Source organism: Anolis carolinensis, unplaced genomic scaffold (assembly GCF_035594765.1).
Source record: "Anolis carolinensis isolate JA03-04 unplaced genomic scaffold, rAnoCar3.1.pri scaffold_10, whole genome shotgun sequence".
NCBI lineage: Eukaryota > Metazoa > Chordata > Lepidosauria > Squamata > Dactyloidae > Anolis > Anolis carolinensis.
The window spans coordinates 21,680,762-21,697,592 of NW_026943821.1; the positions used below are offsets into that span (position 1 = coordinate 21,680,762).

Genomic DNA, 16,831 nt, shown 5'->3' on the forward strand with positions numbered 1-16,831 from the left:
AGTATTTTAGTTTTCCGAATTCTGTTCATTTTATACATGATACTTTTAATATATTTGTGCATGAAGCAAATATGTCACTCTCCATGTGGACAATTTTGGAGTATGACTTCCAGATATAGGATGCTCAGCTTGTAGCACCAGCGTGTGTATTTTTTTTATTTTAGTTCATTTTGCTGCATGCTCAACACATGGATATATCTATCCGATAGATTTGCAAAGTGTATGATACATAACATATATTAGATAGATACATTAGATAGATACATTAGATTTGCGTAATGTATGATAGATACATAAGGTAGCTACATTAGATCAATACAATAGATAGACAGAGTTGCAAATTGTATTATATACATTAGGTAATAATAATAATAATAATAATAATAATAATAATAATAATAATAATAATAATAACTTGTCCAGACTGACAAAGTTCTGGAACACAACACACCAGACATCACAGTTGTGGAAAAGAAAAAGGTTTGGATCATTGATGTCACCATTCCAGGTGACAGTCGCATTGACGAAAAACAACAGGAAAAACTCAGCCGCTATCAGGACCTCAAGATTGAACTGCAAAGACTCTGGCAGAAACCAGTGCAGGTGGTCCCGGTGGTGATGGGCACACTGGGTGCCATGCCAAAAGATCTCAGCCGGCATTTGGAAACAACAGACATTGACAAAATTATGATCTGCCAGCTGCAAAAGGCCACCCTGCTGGGATCTGCGCGCATCATCCGAAAATACATCACACAGTCCTCGACACTTGGGAAGTGTTCGACTTGTGCTTTTGTGAAATGAAATCTAGCATATCTATCTTGTTTGCTGTGTCATAATAAAATAATAATAATAATACTTTATTCTTATATCCCGCCCCATCTCCCCAAGGGGACTCGGGGTGGCTTACAAAGGGACCATGCCCAAACAATATAAAAATACAACAGTAAAAAAAATCCAAACACAGCAATAAATATATTGAGAAAAAGCATACAACAACAATTTAAAAACAATTAAAACATGTTCAGTGCCCTGGAGCAGTATAGTTGGTACTTCAATCTTCAGACTAAGGGCGAGCAATAAGGTAGATACGATGATAGATCAATAAATAGGCAAAATGTATGATAGACAGACAAAAAGACAGCTAGATAGGTTTGCAGTGTATTACAATAGATTAGTGGTTCCCAACTTTTGGGCCTCCAGGTGTTTTGGACTTCAGCTCCCACAGTTCCTAACAGCTGATAAGGTGGCTGGGATTTCTGGGAGTTAAAGTCCAAAACACCTGAAGGCCCAAAGGTTGGGGACCACTGTGAGATAAAGGATAGATGGATAGATAGATAGATAGATAGATAGATAGATAGATAGATAGATAGATAGATAGATAGATAGATAGATAGATAGATATGCAAAGTGTATCTCAAACTCACGTTTGAGGAGAGGCGATATGCAGGAGTGGACTGGTAGATCTCATTGGCATGGGATCGTGGATTGGGGCATCGGGCGATGGCCTGTCTCTTTCCCCGACCGGTGGACCGGCTGTGCATCATGCAAGCGGGCGCATTGGGGGAATGGTTGGTTTCCTGGTTACTGAAAGGGTAGCATTCATCTGTCACCACCCTGGAAGGTCAAACGGGAAGGAGAGAGAGAACAGAAAATGGTTATTTTTCAAAGAAGTCATTTTGAGACTTGGCGATTTCCTTGCTCACTTCCAAGAGCCCCGTTTCTATATGTGCATGGTCTGGCATTGGATGTATTTTGGGGAGGGGGGGGCACAAGTAGAAAACCACAGTCAAAGGCAAACAATGGGGTTTTCTTGACAAGACTTGTTCAGAGGGAGTTTTCTTTTGCCTTCCTCTGTAGCTTTATTTTTGGACTTTATTGCCATAGGTAAAGGTTTCCCCTGACGTTAAGTCCAGTCATGTCTGACTCTGGGGGTTGGTGCTCATCTCCAGTTCTAAGCCGAAAAGCCGGCGTTGTCCGTAGACACCTCCAAGGTCATGTGGCCGGCATGACTGCATGGAGCATCATTACCTTCCTGCCGGAGCAGTACCTATTGATCTACTCACATTTGCATGTTTTCGAACACCAACAGAAAATTTAAACCACCATTAGGAGAGCCAATGTGTTTTTGTTGAACTAGGATTCTGGTGACTGGGGTCTAGGCCCAAATTTGTCCATGGTCATCCATTGGTGACCTTAGGTAAGTCACTAAGTTCTCAAAGGAAGGCAAAGGAAAACTCTGACCAAGAAAACCCACTGGTTTATCTTTGGGCTTCATTGAAAAACTATAGCAAAATGTGCTGCAGGATTTCCCTCCCACAAAATCAAAGTTTAATCAACTTTAACAGTTTAATCTGAGTCCCCTTTGGGGAGAGAAGAGCGGGATATGTAATGTAGTAAATGCATAAACTTTTTACCATGTTTTTATGATAGAACCAGAACCAATTAGGATATGACATTTATAGCCCAAGAAATAAAGTCGTGTTACATAGTGTTATTCACTCTTTAGGTCCTATAGTCATATGGGATGAGCTACAGTTTCCCAAAGAGAACCAGCGAATAATGAAAACTTGCCAAAGTTACACCAAGAAATGTGGAGGGTCAACACTATTAATACAATTCTGACCGGACCTGTCCTGTCTCACACATTTTGGCCAAGTGATGATTCCATCCATTTGGGACTTTTTGTGTGTGTCAACTCACCCTCTCCGGCGCAAGAACCACCAGGCTCCGTCAATGCGCCCACCATTGCAGCCTTGCTGGTGGCGAGTGTTGCACGAAAGAAGGTTCTGCGGAGATAAGGCAGGAGTCATGTGCCCCATGGAATGGATGGAGATTCGGTCGGAAGCTACCGCTGGGGAGGAGATGACATAAACAGTTAGCCACCTGGCAAACCAATGCTAATAATAATTTCACTTTCTGGTATTTTACTCTCAATAAGAGCTGGGCATTTAGTTGGTTGCTGAGCTCTTTCCATGTTTGGCCTGAGATCAGTTGAAAGGAGCTATCCAAGGTGCTGAACCATCGCATTCAAGCAATTCAGGACCTTGGGTAGCGCTTCATGGGTACGGATTCACTCCTTTGCTGACACTGGTTCCACCACGTCTATAAGGCACTTGCAATTTTTATATCAGTTTTAGGAGTGTCAATGTGATTGGGTTGGACTAGGATTCTGGGGACTGGGGTTCAAATCCCCGTTTATCCATGAAAATACATTTCAGAGATTTTTTTTTAACTTTAAGATCATATATTCCTGAAATTTATATATAGTCCTTTTTGGTGTCACCCCTTCTGATGTTGTCATCTGTTGCTCTTCACACAGAGAGATGCCTACAACCTAATAATAATAATAATAATAATAATAATAATAATAATAATAATAATAATAATACATCACACAGTCCTAGACACTTGGGAAGTGTTCGACTTGTGATTTTGTGAAATGAAATCCAGCATATCTATCTTGTTTGCTGTGTCATACAATAATAATAATAATAATAATAATAATAATAATAATAATAAGTATTGGAAAATGAGCACACAAAGATACTGTGGGACTTCCGAATCCAGACTGACAAAGTTCTGGAACACAACACACCAGACATCACAGTTGTGGAAAAGAAAAAGCTTTGGATCATTGATGTTGCCATCCCAGGTGACAGTCGCATTGACGAAAAACAACAGGAAAAACTCAGCCGCTATCAGGACCTCAAGACTGAACTTCAAACACTCTGGCAGAAACCAGTGCAGGTGGTCCCCGTGGTGATCAGCACACTGGGTGCTGTGCCAGAAGACCTCAGCCGGCATTTGGAAACAATAGAGATTGACAAAATTACGATCTGCCAACTGCAAAAGGCCACCCTACTGGGATCTGCACACATCATCTGAAAATACATCACACAGTCCTAGACACTTGGGAAGTTTTCAACTTGCGATTTTGTGATATGAAATCCAGCATATCTATCTTGTTTGCTGTGCCATAAAATAATAATAATAATAATAATAATAATAATAATAATAATAATAATAATAATAATTTATTTATTAAAGGCTGGTTGCCATCCAGTGTTTGCAGTCCTGGTCTCAACTGACTAACTGAATTGTTATGAGATTCCTGAACACATAAAGAAAGAAAGACAACCTATTCCTGTCCTATATTTTCAGTGTTGCATTTCTTCCACTTGTGAACTTAACTACCTGCAGTAGAAAAGGCCCACGATCCGGCACAGTTGCCCTGGTCAAGTGGTTCATGGATCATCCCAGACCATTTGTCAGCAGCATTGAAATACGACGGCAGCACATCATTCTCATCCATGTTCATCTACAGAAAGCAGAGGACATGAAAAAAGAAGCCTATCGGTCAAAGAGCAATACACAAAATGCCAAGATTCCAAGGAAAGCTAGCACCAGGAATCAAAACTGGAGGGTTGTTCCTTTCTTTGCAGTCAGACTAGATGAAACATTTCATAGAATCACAGTACTACAGAGTTGGAAGAGGCTCCAAGGTCTATCCAGCCCAATCCCCTGCTGAAGAACCTCCATCTGGCTTTAAAACTGTATCATGTTCTTGATATGGAGAGGTAGAAAATTACATGCCATGACAAGGTAAAGGTAAAGGTTTCCCCTGATGTTAAGTCCAGTCGTGTCCGACTCTGGGGGTTGGTGCTCATCTCCATTTCTAAGCCGAAGAGCCGGCATTGTCCATAGACACCTCCAAGGTCACGTGGCCATAGGTATGACTGCACAGAGCGCCGTTACCTTCCCACCGGAGCGGTACCTATTGATCTACTCAGATTTGCATGTTTTCGAACAGCTAGGTTGGCAGGAGCTGGGGCTAACAGCGGGTGCTCATTCCGCTCCCGGGATTTGAACCTGGGACCTTTTGGTCTGCAAGTTCAGCAACTCAGTGCTTTAACACACTGTGCCACCAGAGGCCATGGCAAACAGCTATCCAAAGTTTTGAATCCTAGTTCTGAAGTAGTTAAAGTAGTTTATGACTGTTTTTATTCATGTTGATGTTTTATTGTTGGCTGATTTGCTTATTGTTTTTGTTTTGATTTTGTGCTGTTGTGTCCGGGCATGGCCCCACGTAAGCCGCCCTGAGTCCCTTCGGGGAGATGGGGCTGGGTATAAGAATAAAGTTATTACAGTAGAGTCTCACTTATCCAAGCTAAACGGGCCAGCAGAAGCTTGGATAAGCGAATATCTTGGATAATAAGGAGAGATTAAGGCAAAGCCTATTAAACATCAAATTAAGTTATAATTTTACAAATTAAGCTCCAAAACATCATGTTATACAACAAATTTGACAGAAAAAGTAGTTCAATACGTAGTAATGTTATGTTGTAATTACTGTATTTACGAATTTAGCACCAAAATATCATGATATATTGAAAACATTGACAACAAAAAATGGCTTGGATTATCCAGAGGCTTGGATAAGCGAGGCTTGGATAAGTGAGATTCTACTGTATTAAGTTATTATTGAAGCACCTGGAGCCTCCGGTGGCCTAGGGGATAAAAGCCTCGTGACATGAAGGTTGGGCTGCTGACCTGAAGGCTGCCAGGTTCGAATCCCACCCGGGGATCAGCTCCAGCTCCATGCGGGGACATGAGAGAAGCCTCCCACAAGGATGATAAAAACATCAAAAACATCCGGGCGTCCCCTGGGCAACGTCCTTGCAGACGGCCAATTCTCTTACTCCAGAAGCAACTCAGGTTGCTCCTGACACGGGGAAAAAAAAATTGAAACACCTTAGAAGTTCAGACCAAAACTTGGGCTGGATTCTCATCTCCACCCAAATAGAAGTCTGACAAAGCCTCCATTTCTGCACCTTCCTTTCCCAGTTTACACAACCTTGAGCTCCAACCAGCCCGGGAAGCAAAACCAAAGCAAGCTCTCCAACAATAGCTCCAACTTGAAAGGAACAAGAGTCTTCTTCCGCTGCCTGACAGCCTTTCTCTCCCATCCTGACAAGACAAGGCCACTTCTTTCATTTTCCAAGTCTATGGAGGTGGCCCCAATGGATGCACTTCCTTTTCCTTGTTCTAAAACTGGGCTCTTCTTGGCTTGCTTCCTTTGAAATGACAGCCGCCAGTTGCCTTTGACCTTGTGTTTGCTTTAGACGGGGCCTTTGGCTTTGGAGAGAGGCGGATGACATCCCAGCCCATGCTCTGCTTTTGCGACGGATCTGCTTTTGCTGACGCCGCCGAAGTCCTGCGACGTTCCCAGCAGAGGCAAAAAACAACAGGGCCAGAAAGAGAGAAAGGATGGCTGCTGAGTTGACAATTGCTTGCAAAAGTCCACACAGTCACGTCTCCTCTCATAGGAAAGCCATGCGTCTCTTCTCCCACAACCTCTCCATATCATGAATGGTCAGCTTTCCAAATGAGGAAAGTGCCTGTGTGTTTGTATGCTTGTGTATATATTATTCTATAAATATTTCCAAGGGATCAGAATCAGTCCAGAAAGTGGTACCGGAGAGAATTCTCTCCAAGAATCTCAACTTTCACTGTTATGTCCAGTTTCTAGCCCATGTCACCGAACCTTCTTGAATGCACCATAAACATCCACATTTTGTGGTACATTGTCATATTGCAATGGATTTGCAATGTTGTGCAACAAATATCAACGCTCAGGTGCCATAGCACACTGCACAATACATAAAAGGCAGCTACAATGCAAAATACAAAGTGTGTAACTACAATAATATATAATAATAATAATAATAATAATAATAATAATAATAATAATTTTATTTTTGTAACCCGCCACCATCTCCCCAGAGGGACTCGGGCCGGCTTACAGATACAATGCCAGCTATAGGATTCACAAACATAAAGAATAGGGTGCACAAGAAATGCACGATGTGCAACTTGCAAATGTCAAAATCAGGCTTGGTTTGCTGGGATTTTAATACATTTTGAGCCCCTCGTGGCACAGTGGGTTTAACTGCTGAGCTGCTGAAATTGGGTGAACAGTTCGAATCTAGGGAGCGGAGTGAGCTCCCGCTGTTGGCCCCAGCTTCTGCCAACCTAACAGCTCAAAAACATGCAAACGTGAGTAAATCATTAGGTACTGCTCTGGCAAGAAGGTAACAGTGGAGAGAGCAGCACATGAGACATTTTATAACATTTGTTCCGGTTGTTAATAATAATAATAATAATAAAACTTTATTTATACCCCGCCACCATCTCCCCAATGGGGACTCGGGGCGGCTTACATGGGGCCATGCCCGGGAAAAATACAATATAACACAATATAAAAACAACATATCATAATACAATTACAACAATACAATAAAGAATCATATACAGTAGAACACAAAATCCAAAGAGCAGTATAACAGGGCAGGCCGCACTGACACTCAGTTAAAACTCGGGGTGAGAAAAGGATAAGAAAAAGGATAAGAATAAAACCACAGGGAACTAAGGAAAAGATAACAGACAGTCTAGAGGATAAATAATGGGGGCGTAACAAAAGCATGTAACAGTTACTCTCCGAAAGCACATCGGAAGAGCCATGTTTTTAGATCTTTCCTAAAGTCTGAAAGAGTGGGGGCTTGCCTGATTTCAATGGGCAATGAGTTCCATAAACGGGGGGCCACAGCAGAAAAGGCCCTCTCCCTAGTTCCTACAAGGCGGGTCTGGGATAAAGGCAGTGGCGACAGGAGGGCCTCCCCTGACGATCGCAGAGATCGGGCAGGTTTATGGTAGGAGATACGGTCACGAAGGTAGGTGGGTCCCAAACCGTTTAGGGCTTTATATATGATGGTCTGCACCTTGAATTGAGATCGGAAAATGAACGGAAGCCAGTGGAGCTCCTTAAACAGGGGAGTAGATCTCTCCCTGTAATTCGCCCCAGTTATTAATCTGGCAGCCGAGCGTTGGACCAGTTGTAATTTCCGAGCCGTCTTCAAGGGAAGCCCCACGTAGAGCGCATTACAGTAGTCCAGTCTAGAGGTAACTAGGGCATGGACCACCGTGGTCAAGTCAGACTTCACGAGGTATGGTCGCAGTTGGCGCACAAGTTTGAGTTGTGCGAAAGCCCTCCCGGCCACCGCCGACACCTGCGCTTCAAGCGTCAACGCTGAATCCAGGAGGACCCCCAAACTGCGGACCTGTGATTTCAGGGGGAGTGCAACCCCGTCCAGCACAGGTTGCCACCCAATACCCCGATCTGACGAGCGACTGACCAGGAGGGCCTCTGTCTTGTCAGGATTGATCCTCAGCTTGTTCCTCCTCATCCAGTCCGCCACAGCGGCCAGGCACTGGTTCAGCATCAGCATAAAATGCTCACAAAAATTGAGAGGGTTGAGTTATTGTGGTCCAAAGAAATTGTGCAAACCTAGCTTTGCAATTGTGCAAAGCTTGCAAACCTAGCAGTTCGAAAACATGCAAAAGTGAGAAGATCAATAGGTACCGCTCCCATAAGAAATAAGATACAAATTTTATTTAATATATAGGATGGAAATGGATAAAGATAAAGATATAAAGATTGTCTCACAAAGTAATGAATATGTAAAAAGAAAACAATCCTCGTGTTGGTGGTCGGAATTGTAAATGTTTTGTATGTCTACGGTATGTATTTTTGTGTTTTAAAAAATAAAAAATCTGTATTTTTTAAAAAAAAAATAGGTACCGCTCCGGCAGGAAGAAAATGGCTCTCCATGCAGTCATGCCGGCCAAATGACCTTGGAGGCGTCTACGGACAACGCTGGCTCTTTGGCTTAGAAATGGAGATGAGCACCAACCCCCAGAGTCGGACATGACTGGACTTAAGGGAAAACCTTTACCTTTACCTAAACATTTTGAAGCCTTGGATGGTTGGATGCAGAATCCATGGATGCAGAAGGTGGAAGGAATGCCTAAAATAACCTTTCCAAGCTCTGTTCTTATTCAACACAACTAGATTCATGTTTGGATGAGGCTGAACTTTTGACAATTATTATCTTGAGCTTGGGAGGCATCTCTCAAGTCAAATTCTGGAAGAACTTACCTGGAGCTCATTCATATTCATGACAGAGGTGGGAGGCTTGATGGTGCCGAGCCGATATTGGATGCCTTCGTCCAGAGTCATGCCCCAGAACTGACTGTAGTTGGAGGCTCTCCAGCTACAGAAAGGTGAAAGAGAAACCACTGAGAGGAGAGCTCTGTTTAGCCAAGAAAATATATTCCTCATTGTTTTGTTGCTGTTACACATTTTGAAGTTGACCCCAACCCAGAACAACCTCATCCTATGGTTACCTTGGCAAGATCTATTCAAATAAGGTTTTCTATTGCTTTCTTCTAAGACATGTTTATGATTTTACCCCAAGGACTTAAGGACTTGCTTTTTCAACTTGTCTGTTGTGTGTCTTCACTTCATTATCAACCTATGGGCAACCCTAAGGCAAAGGGTTTTCTCTTTATTTATTTATTTATTTATTTATTTATTTATTTATAGCATTTATATTCCGCCCTTCTCACCCCGAAGGGGACTCAGGGCGGATCACATTACACATATAGGCAAACATTAAATGCCTTTTAACATAGAACAAAGACAAACAAACATAGGCTCCGAGCCCAACCTCGAACTCATGACCTCCTGGTCAGAGTGATTCATTGCAGTGATTGATTGCAGCTGCTCTCCAGCCTGCGCCACAGCCCGAGCTTTTCTTAGGCTGGATCTACATTGCCATACAACACTATGTAACATTTTTTTTAAAAAAATGTTCCTGGTTTGAAAGTGTTATTTTCTGTTTAATTGTGTGGTCTTTACTTTGGAAGTACCGTATATACTCGAGTATAAGCCGACCTGAATATAAGCCAAGGCACCTAATTTTACCACCAAAAAAACTGGGAAAACATTGACTCCAGTATAAGCCGAGGGTGGGCAATTTCAGAAATAAAAATAGATAGCAATAAAATTACATTAATTGAGGCATCAGTAGGTTAAATATTTGGAAGTACAGTAGAGTCTCACTTATCCAACACTCGCTTATCCAACGTTCTGGATTATCCAACACATTTTTGTAGTCAATGTTTTCAAAACATCATGATATTTTGGTGCTAAATTAGTAAATATAGTAATTACTACATAGCATTGCTGCGTATTGAACAACCTTTCTGTCAAATTTGTTGTATAATATGATGTTTCAGTGCTTAATTTGTAAAATCATAACCTAATATGATGTTTAGTAGGCTTTTCCTTAATCTCTCCTTATTATCCAACATATTCACTTATCCGACATTCTGCCGGCCTGTTTATGTTGGATAAGTGAGACTCTACTGTATATTGAATTGGTTGAGACTCTATGAGACATTGATTGAAACACTATAGCAAAATGTGCTGCAGCATGTCCTTTCTGCACAAAGTTTTAACAGTTTACTAGACTTTTTCCATGTTTTTATGATAGAACCGATTAGGAAATGATATTTACAAACCAGGAACAAAAGTTGAGTTACATAGTGTAATTTGCCATGGCAGTGTAGAGCCAGACTTGCCTAGATGTCTTGTATGGAAGTTTCTCATCGCTATCCTCTGAGGCTGAGAGAGTGTGACTTACCCAAAATCACCCTTTGAGTTTCCATAACTAAATGATAATTTGAACCCTGGTCTCCTGAATTAGATAATTCATTAAAATGGAGACTAAAATCCAGAAGTTATTTATTGCTTCTTGGAAATTGGAAATCATCAGCTCACAATAGTTTTACTACAGGAAGATAAGATCCCAAGATTGAAAGTTTCTATTTCAAGTCTCAATATAACTGGGTGACTGTTGGAGAGAAGGAATGGGGTTATCAAATGCCATTTATTGATCTATTCCAGGCAGTAATATCTTGGGTCAAATGCTGGGTACGTATTATAAGGTGAGCTCCCTTTCCCTTTCACATTCAGCTCAGAAAATGGAATGATTTGGAACAAGTCACCCAATCGTAAATCTCTTTTTGCATGTCTTCGCTCAGCCAAAACAAGTCATACCAAGAAGTCTGCGTCCTTACCCGTAATTCCCTCTGTTGACGGCGTCCATCATGTCTCCGTTGATGAGGCAAGCGTGGTCTTCGCAGACCCATTGGCCATTTCCATGGCACGTGCTAAGAGGAGGATGAGAAATCAGATAGGAAGCCACAAAAGATGAGCAAGTAAAGGAGTCATGCTTACAGATGGAAATTGTGGATATGGCACAACCCACATATCCTTGGAAGACACATTCCCAAACTTCACAGGACTATGCAAAACTATGGATAGCAGCAAAGGACTGTTGAAATGAAGGACTTCATATCAAAGAATATCAGAAAGTTGTACTGAGAGACCTAGAAAATGCCTAAGGTAAAGGTAAAGGTTTTCTCTGATGTTAAGTCCAGTTGTGACCGACTCTGGGGGTTGGTGCTCATCTCCATTTCTAAGTCGAAGAGCCGGTGTTGTCCGTAGACACCTACAAGGTCAGGTGGCTGGCATGACTGCATTGAGCGCCGTTACTTTCCCGCCAGAATGGTACCTATTGATCTACTCACATTTGCGTGTTTTCAAACTGCTAGGTTGGCAGAAACTGGGGCTAACAGCGGGCGCTCACTCTGCTCCCCAGATTTGAACCTGAGACCTTTTGGTCTGCAAGGACTCTGGGGGTTGGTGCTCATCTCCATTTCTAAGCCGAAGAGCCAGCTTTGTCCGTAGATACCTCCAAGGTCATGTGGCCGGCATGACTGCAAGGAGCACCATTACATTCCCACCGGAGCGGTACCTATTGATCTACTCACATTTGCATGTTTTTGAACTGCTAGGTTGGCAGAAGCTGGAACTAACAGTGAGCGCTCATTCCGCTCCTGGGATTTGAACCTGCCTAGAGAGGGTACATTTTAATGTGTTGTTGAAGTTTTTCATGACCAGAATCACTGGGTTGCTGTGAGTTTTCTGGGCTGTATGGCCATGTTCCAGAAAGCCAGGGTATATTTTGTTACATGTGGATGAACAAACTACAGATAATTACAAACTTCATTGAAATGAAGGACTTCTGGCCCAAGGATGCCATAAGAGTCATATTGGAGACCCCAGAAAATGGCTCGGGACATATTGTGTCAAATGTGGATAAATGAAACAGTGGATACAAGGGCTGTGCTGTATCATTCTTCACTAAAGCTAAGTCTACACTGTAGAATGAATGCAGTTTGAATGTTTTAGTAAAGGTAAAGATTTCCCCTGACATTAAGTCCAGTCATGTCCGACTCTGGGGGTTGGTGCTATCTCCATTTCTAAGCCGAAGAGCCGGCGTTGTCCATAGACACCTCCAAGGTCATGCGGCCAGCATGACTGCAAGGAGCACTGTTACATTCCCACCGGAGTGGTACCTATTGATCTACTCACATTTGCATGGTTATGAACTGCTAGGTTGGCAGAAGTTGGAGCTAACACTCACTCCGCTCCCTGGATTTGAACCTGCCACCTTTCGGACCGCAAGTTCAGCAGCTCAGTGCTTTAACACGCTGCGCCATGGGAGCTGTAGTTTTAGAAGGTCTTCATTCTTCTCTGCCAAATAGCACTGAAACATCACTAAACTACAACATCCTTAACTCCATAACAGTGGCGTAAAACATGTGGCCCTCCGGGTATTTTGGACTTCAGCTCCCAGAATCCCTGGCCATTGGACAAGCTGGCAAGTACTTCTGGGAGTTATAGTGCCAAAAATCTGGCTAGCCACAAGTTTGACCCTTCTGCTCCATAGCATTGAGCCATGGCACTTCAAGTGATGTCAAACCGCTTCAATTCCACAGTATAGATGCACCCAGGAATGATATATTGGTGCCAAACTATAAAACCTGGTTAGCATCCATTCCTTGTAAAAGCTGCCACCTAAAACCTTTTTCAGCACAAGCTTCAGAAAACGTCTGGCTGACACGGAGCCAGCTCCAACATTAGCCGCACTTCATACAACACTTGGTATTTTCCCTCGGCCGGGGAAAAAAATGCCTTTCCCTTCTGTCTCCACCCCTTTCCTTCCCCATCCTGAAGATTTCTCCTTTTAGGGACCTTGGCAGCCTCCACGTTGCCCCATTAAAGCCGGTATCCTGCCAGGACCTGCTGCGTGGTGCAGAAAATATCAGCAGGGACTCGATTCGTTTAACTCTTTTCTCTTTGGAAGCAAAAAGAAACCAGGACTGCAACTACACTGCAGTTTGGCACAACCTGAACTGCCTTTTCGATAATAATAATAATAATAATAATAATAATAATAATAATAATAATAATGGGTTGTTCTGTGTTTTCCGGGCTGTATGGCCAAGTTCCAGAAGCATTCTCTCCTGACGTTTCGCCCACATCTATGGCAGGCATCCTCAGAGGTTTTGAGGTCTCCAACAATGGAGAACAGGTACCCATCGTTGCAATAAAATAATATTACTATTATGCACCCTTCAACCTCACAACCTCTGGGGATGCCTGCCATAGATGTGGGCGAAACGTCAGGAGAGAATGCTTCTGGAACATGGCTATACAGCCCGGAAAACACAAAACAACCCTGTGATTCTGGCCATGAAAGACTTCGACAACACATGGAACCACACCGCTCTAATTGTGTGTTGTGGATGGACCTAAGATTTTTTCCATAGCAGGATAAATGTCTTTGGTTCCAAATGAAAGCACATTTATATTTCCTTCATTGCAACCTTATGATAACGTCCATCAGAAACTGACCCAAAAGACCTAGAAAATGCCTAGAAAGGATAGATTTGTTTCGGAGACGTAAGTGAAACTGTGAGCACCAGTCTCATGGATACAAGAATTGCACCATAGTTTTAAAAACACCTAAAATAACTCGAGAAGTCAATTGCTCCAAAATCAAAACCATCCAGAACAAATCCTTGGCCCTTGTGGTCTCTTCGAAGTCTAGGATTCTATGAGATCTATTTCAAACGTACACTTTCAAAAAGCATTTTCAAACTCTCCTCCTGATCTCTCTGCTGCTCCAACCTGTCTCCAAATGGGTTTTAAAAACCCAGTGAAAAGAACTGGAGCCAAAGGACATGCTTTCACCGGAAAGGGTTAAAAGGACTGGGACATTTTGCCAACTCTGCCAGAGGGTATGGATGTTTGCATTTACAACTCTGGGCACAGAGGCAGTTCATTCTCTTTCTCCAGAAGAATAATAATAAGAATAATTCGACATGGAGGAATGTGACCTCTGCTTTTTTCCCACCGCTTTGCAACTCCTCTAATGAGGAATAGAGGAGAAAGGAACTTCTCTTGGAAAGAACAATTCAGTGGAGAGAGCAGCACATGAGACATTTTATAACATTTGTTCCAGTTGTTACAATGCTCACAAAAAATGTATAGGGTTGACTAAGTTATTGTGGTCCAAAGAAATTGTGTTTCTAAGCTTGCCAACCTAGCAGTTCGAAAACATGCAAATGTGAGTAGATCAATAGGTACCGCTCCGGCAGGAAGGTAACGGCGCTCCATGCAGTCATGCCGGCCACATGACCTTGGAGGTGTCTATGGACAACACCGGCTTTTCGGCTTAGAAATGGCGATGAGCACCAACTCCCTGACTTAATATCAAGGGAAAATTTTTACCTTTACCTAAGCTTGGAAAGGCTCTTACTGAAGTAGGGACCAGGCTTTTTATTTATGTGTCTATGTGCCTTCCATATGGGAACCCTATACATTTTATAGGGTCTGTTTTTAGGAAAGGAAGACTCGGAAGTCGTTTTTGGTATTGCCTTCCTCTGAAATATAGCCAAAAAGCACCTAGTATTGGCAACTCTTCCATACTCATTGAATATCTGTTTCCTAGGGTGCATCTACAGTGTAGAATTAATGCAGTTTGATCCCACTTTAACTGCCACGGCTCAATGCTATGGAATCCTAGAAGTTGTAGTTTTGCATGTAGTTTTCTATGGCAAAGAGTTATGAACCACAAATCCTAGAATTCCAAAGCATTGAGACATGGAGGTTCAAGTGGCATCAAACTGCATTAATTCTACAGTGTAGATGCACCCTTAGTTAGTGAGACTTCAGTAAAGAACTATTTTAAGAGAGAAGAATAACACTTACCATAGATTGCAGTTGTCTCTGTAGGTTGCTCCGGCTGGGAATTTGAACCCATTGCGGATGCAGGCTGGGAAAGAAGGAAGAAAATGGGATGAGAAACCAAGCCTATATGCAATTACCTATATGTTAGGTGTATAAGGTGTCTATGAAATTTTGGCCCTCCAGGTGTTTTGGACTGCAACTCCCACAATTCCTAACAGCTGGTAGGCTGTTGGGAATTGTGGGAGTTGCTGTCCAAAATACCCAGAGGGCCAAAGTTTGCCCATGCTTGAACTACACTGTTGAAATTATTATTATTATTATTATTATTATTATTATTATTATTATTATTATTATCATCATCATCATCATTATTATTTTATGACACAGCAAACAAGAAAGATATGCTGGATTTCGTATCACAAAATCACAAGTCGAACACTTCCCAAGTGTCTAGGACTGTGTGATGTATTTTCGGATGATGCGCGCAGATCCCAGCAGGGTGGCCTTTTGCACTTGGCAGATCGTAATTTTGTCAATGTCTATTGTTTCCAAATGCCAGCTGAGATCTTTTGGCACGGCACCCAGTGTGCCCATCACCACCGGGACCACATGTGCTGGTTTCTGCCAGAGTCTTTGAAGTTCAATCTTGAGGTCCTGATAGCGGCTGAGTTTTTCCTGTTGTTTCTCGTCAATGCAACTGTCACCTGGCAACATCAATGATCCAAACTTTTTTCTTTTCCACAACTGTGATGACTGGTGTGTTGTGTTCCAGAACTTTGTCAGTCTGAATTCGGAAGTCCCACAGTATCTTTGCGTGCTCGTTCTCCAATACTTTTGCAGGTTTGTGATCCCATCAGTTCTTTGCTGCTGGCAGGTGGTACTTGAGGCATAAGTTCCAATGAATCATTTGGGCTACATAGTTGTGCCTCTGTTTGTAGTCTGTCTGTGCGATTTTCTTACAGCAGCTGAGGATACGATCCATGGTATCGTCGGTTTCCTTGCACAGTCTGCATTTTGGGTCATCAGCTGATTTTTCGATCTTGGCCTTAATTGCATTTGTTCTGATGGCTTGCTCATGGGCTGCAAGGATCAGGCCTTCTGTCTCCTCCTTCAGGGTCCCATTCATGAGCCACAGCCAGATTATTATTATTATTATTATTATTATTATTATTATTATTATTATTATTTTATTGTATGACACAGCAAACAAGATAGATAGGCTGGATTTCATTTCACAAAATCACAAGTCAAACACTTCCCAAGTGTCTAGGACTTTGTGATGTATTTTCAGATGTATTATTATTATATTATTATTATTATTATTGTATGGCACAGCAAACAAGATAGATAGGCTGGATTTCATTTCACAAAATCACAAGTCGAACACTTCCCAAGTGTCTAGGACTGTGTGATGTATTTTCGGATGTATTACTATTATTATTATTATTTAACTGTCGTGGCTCAATGCTATGGAATCATTGGAACTGATGTTTTTCAAGGTCTTTAGTTTTCTCTGCCTAAAAATGCAGGTACCTCACCAAACTACAAATCCCAGCATTCAATAGCATTGAGCCAGGGCAATAATGGTGCCCCAAACTATTAATTCTCCACTGTAGACCTATGACTATGGAGACCCTAAATCCAAATTGACTTAAAGATACACAGCAATGATGCTGAAACTGATCTGGAAGGGTCAATAGCTTCTTCCAGTAAAAAGCAAGTTCCTATCTGGATAATATTATTAAATATGCCACCCAAGTGAGCATGTCTAAAATGCATTTTTCCACAAAAGCCTATGTGTCTCTAAAATATGTTGATTCCAACAGA

At 42.1% G+C, this 16,831-nt stretch overlaps 1 protein-coding gene across 1 annotated transcript in view; it reads right to left on the reverse strand.

Moving 5' to 3' along the window:
- Positions 1-16,831, reverse strand: part of tinagl1 (tubulointerstitial nephritis antigen like 1) — a 42,205-nt gene that overhangs the window by 13,585 nt on the left and 11,789 nt on the right. The window contains exons 3-8 of the mRNA XM_008117904.3: positions 15,026-15,089; positions 10,981-11,073; positions 8,996-9,110; positions 4,195-4,318; positions 2,701-2,851; positions 1,425-1,614 (exon numbers count right to left, since the gene is read on the reverse strand). Coding sequence (XP_008116111.2) covers positions 1,425-1,614; positions 2,701-2,851; positions 4,195-4,318; positions 8,996-9,110; positions 10,981-11,073; positions 15,026-15,089 — 737 coding nt within the window. The remainder of the gene's footprint in view (positions 1-1,424; positions 1,615-2,700; positions 2,852-4,194; positions 4,319-8,995; positions 9,111-10,980; positions 11,074-15,025; positions 15,090-16,831) is intronic.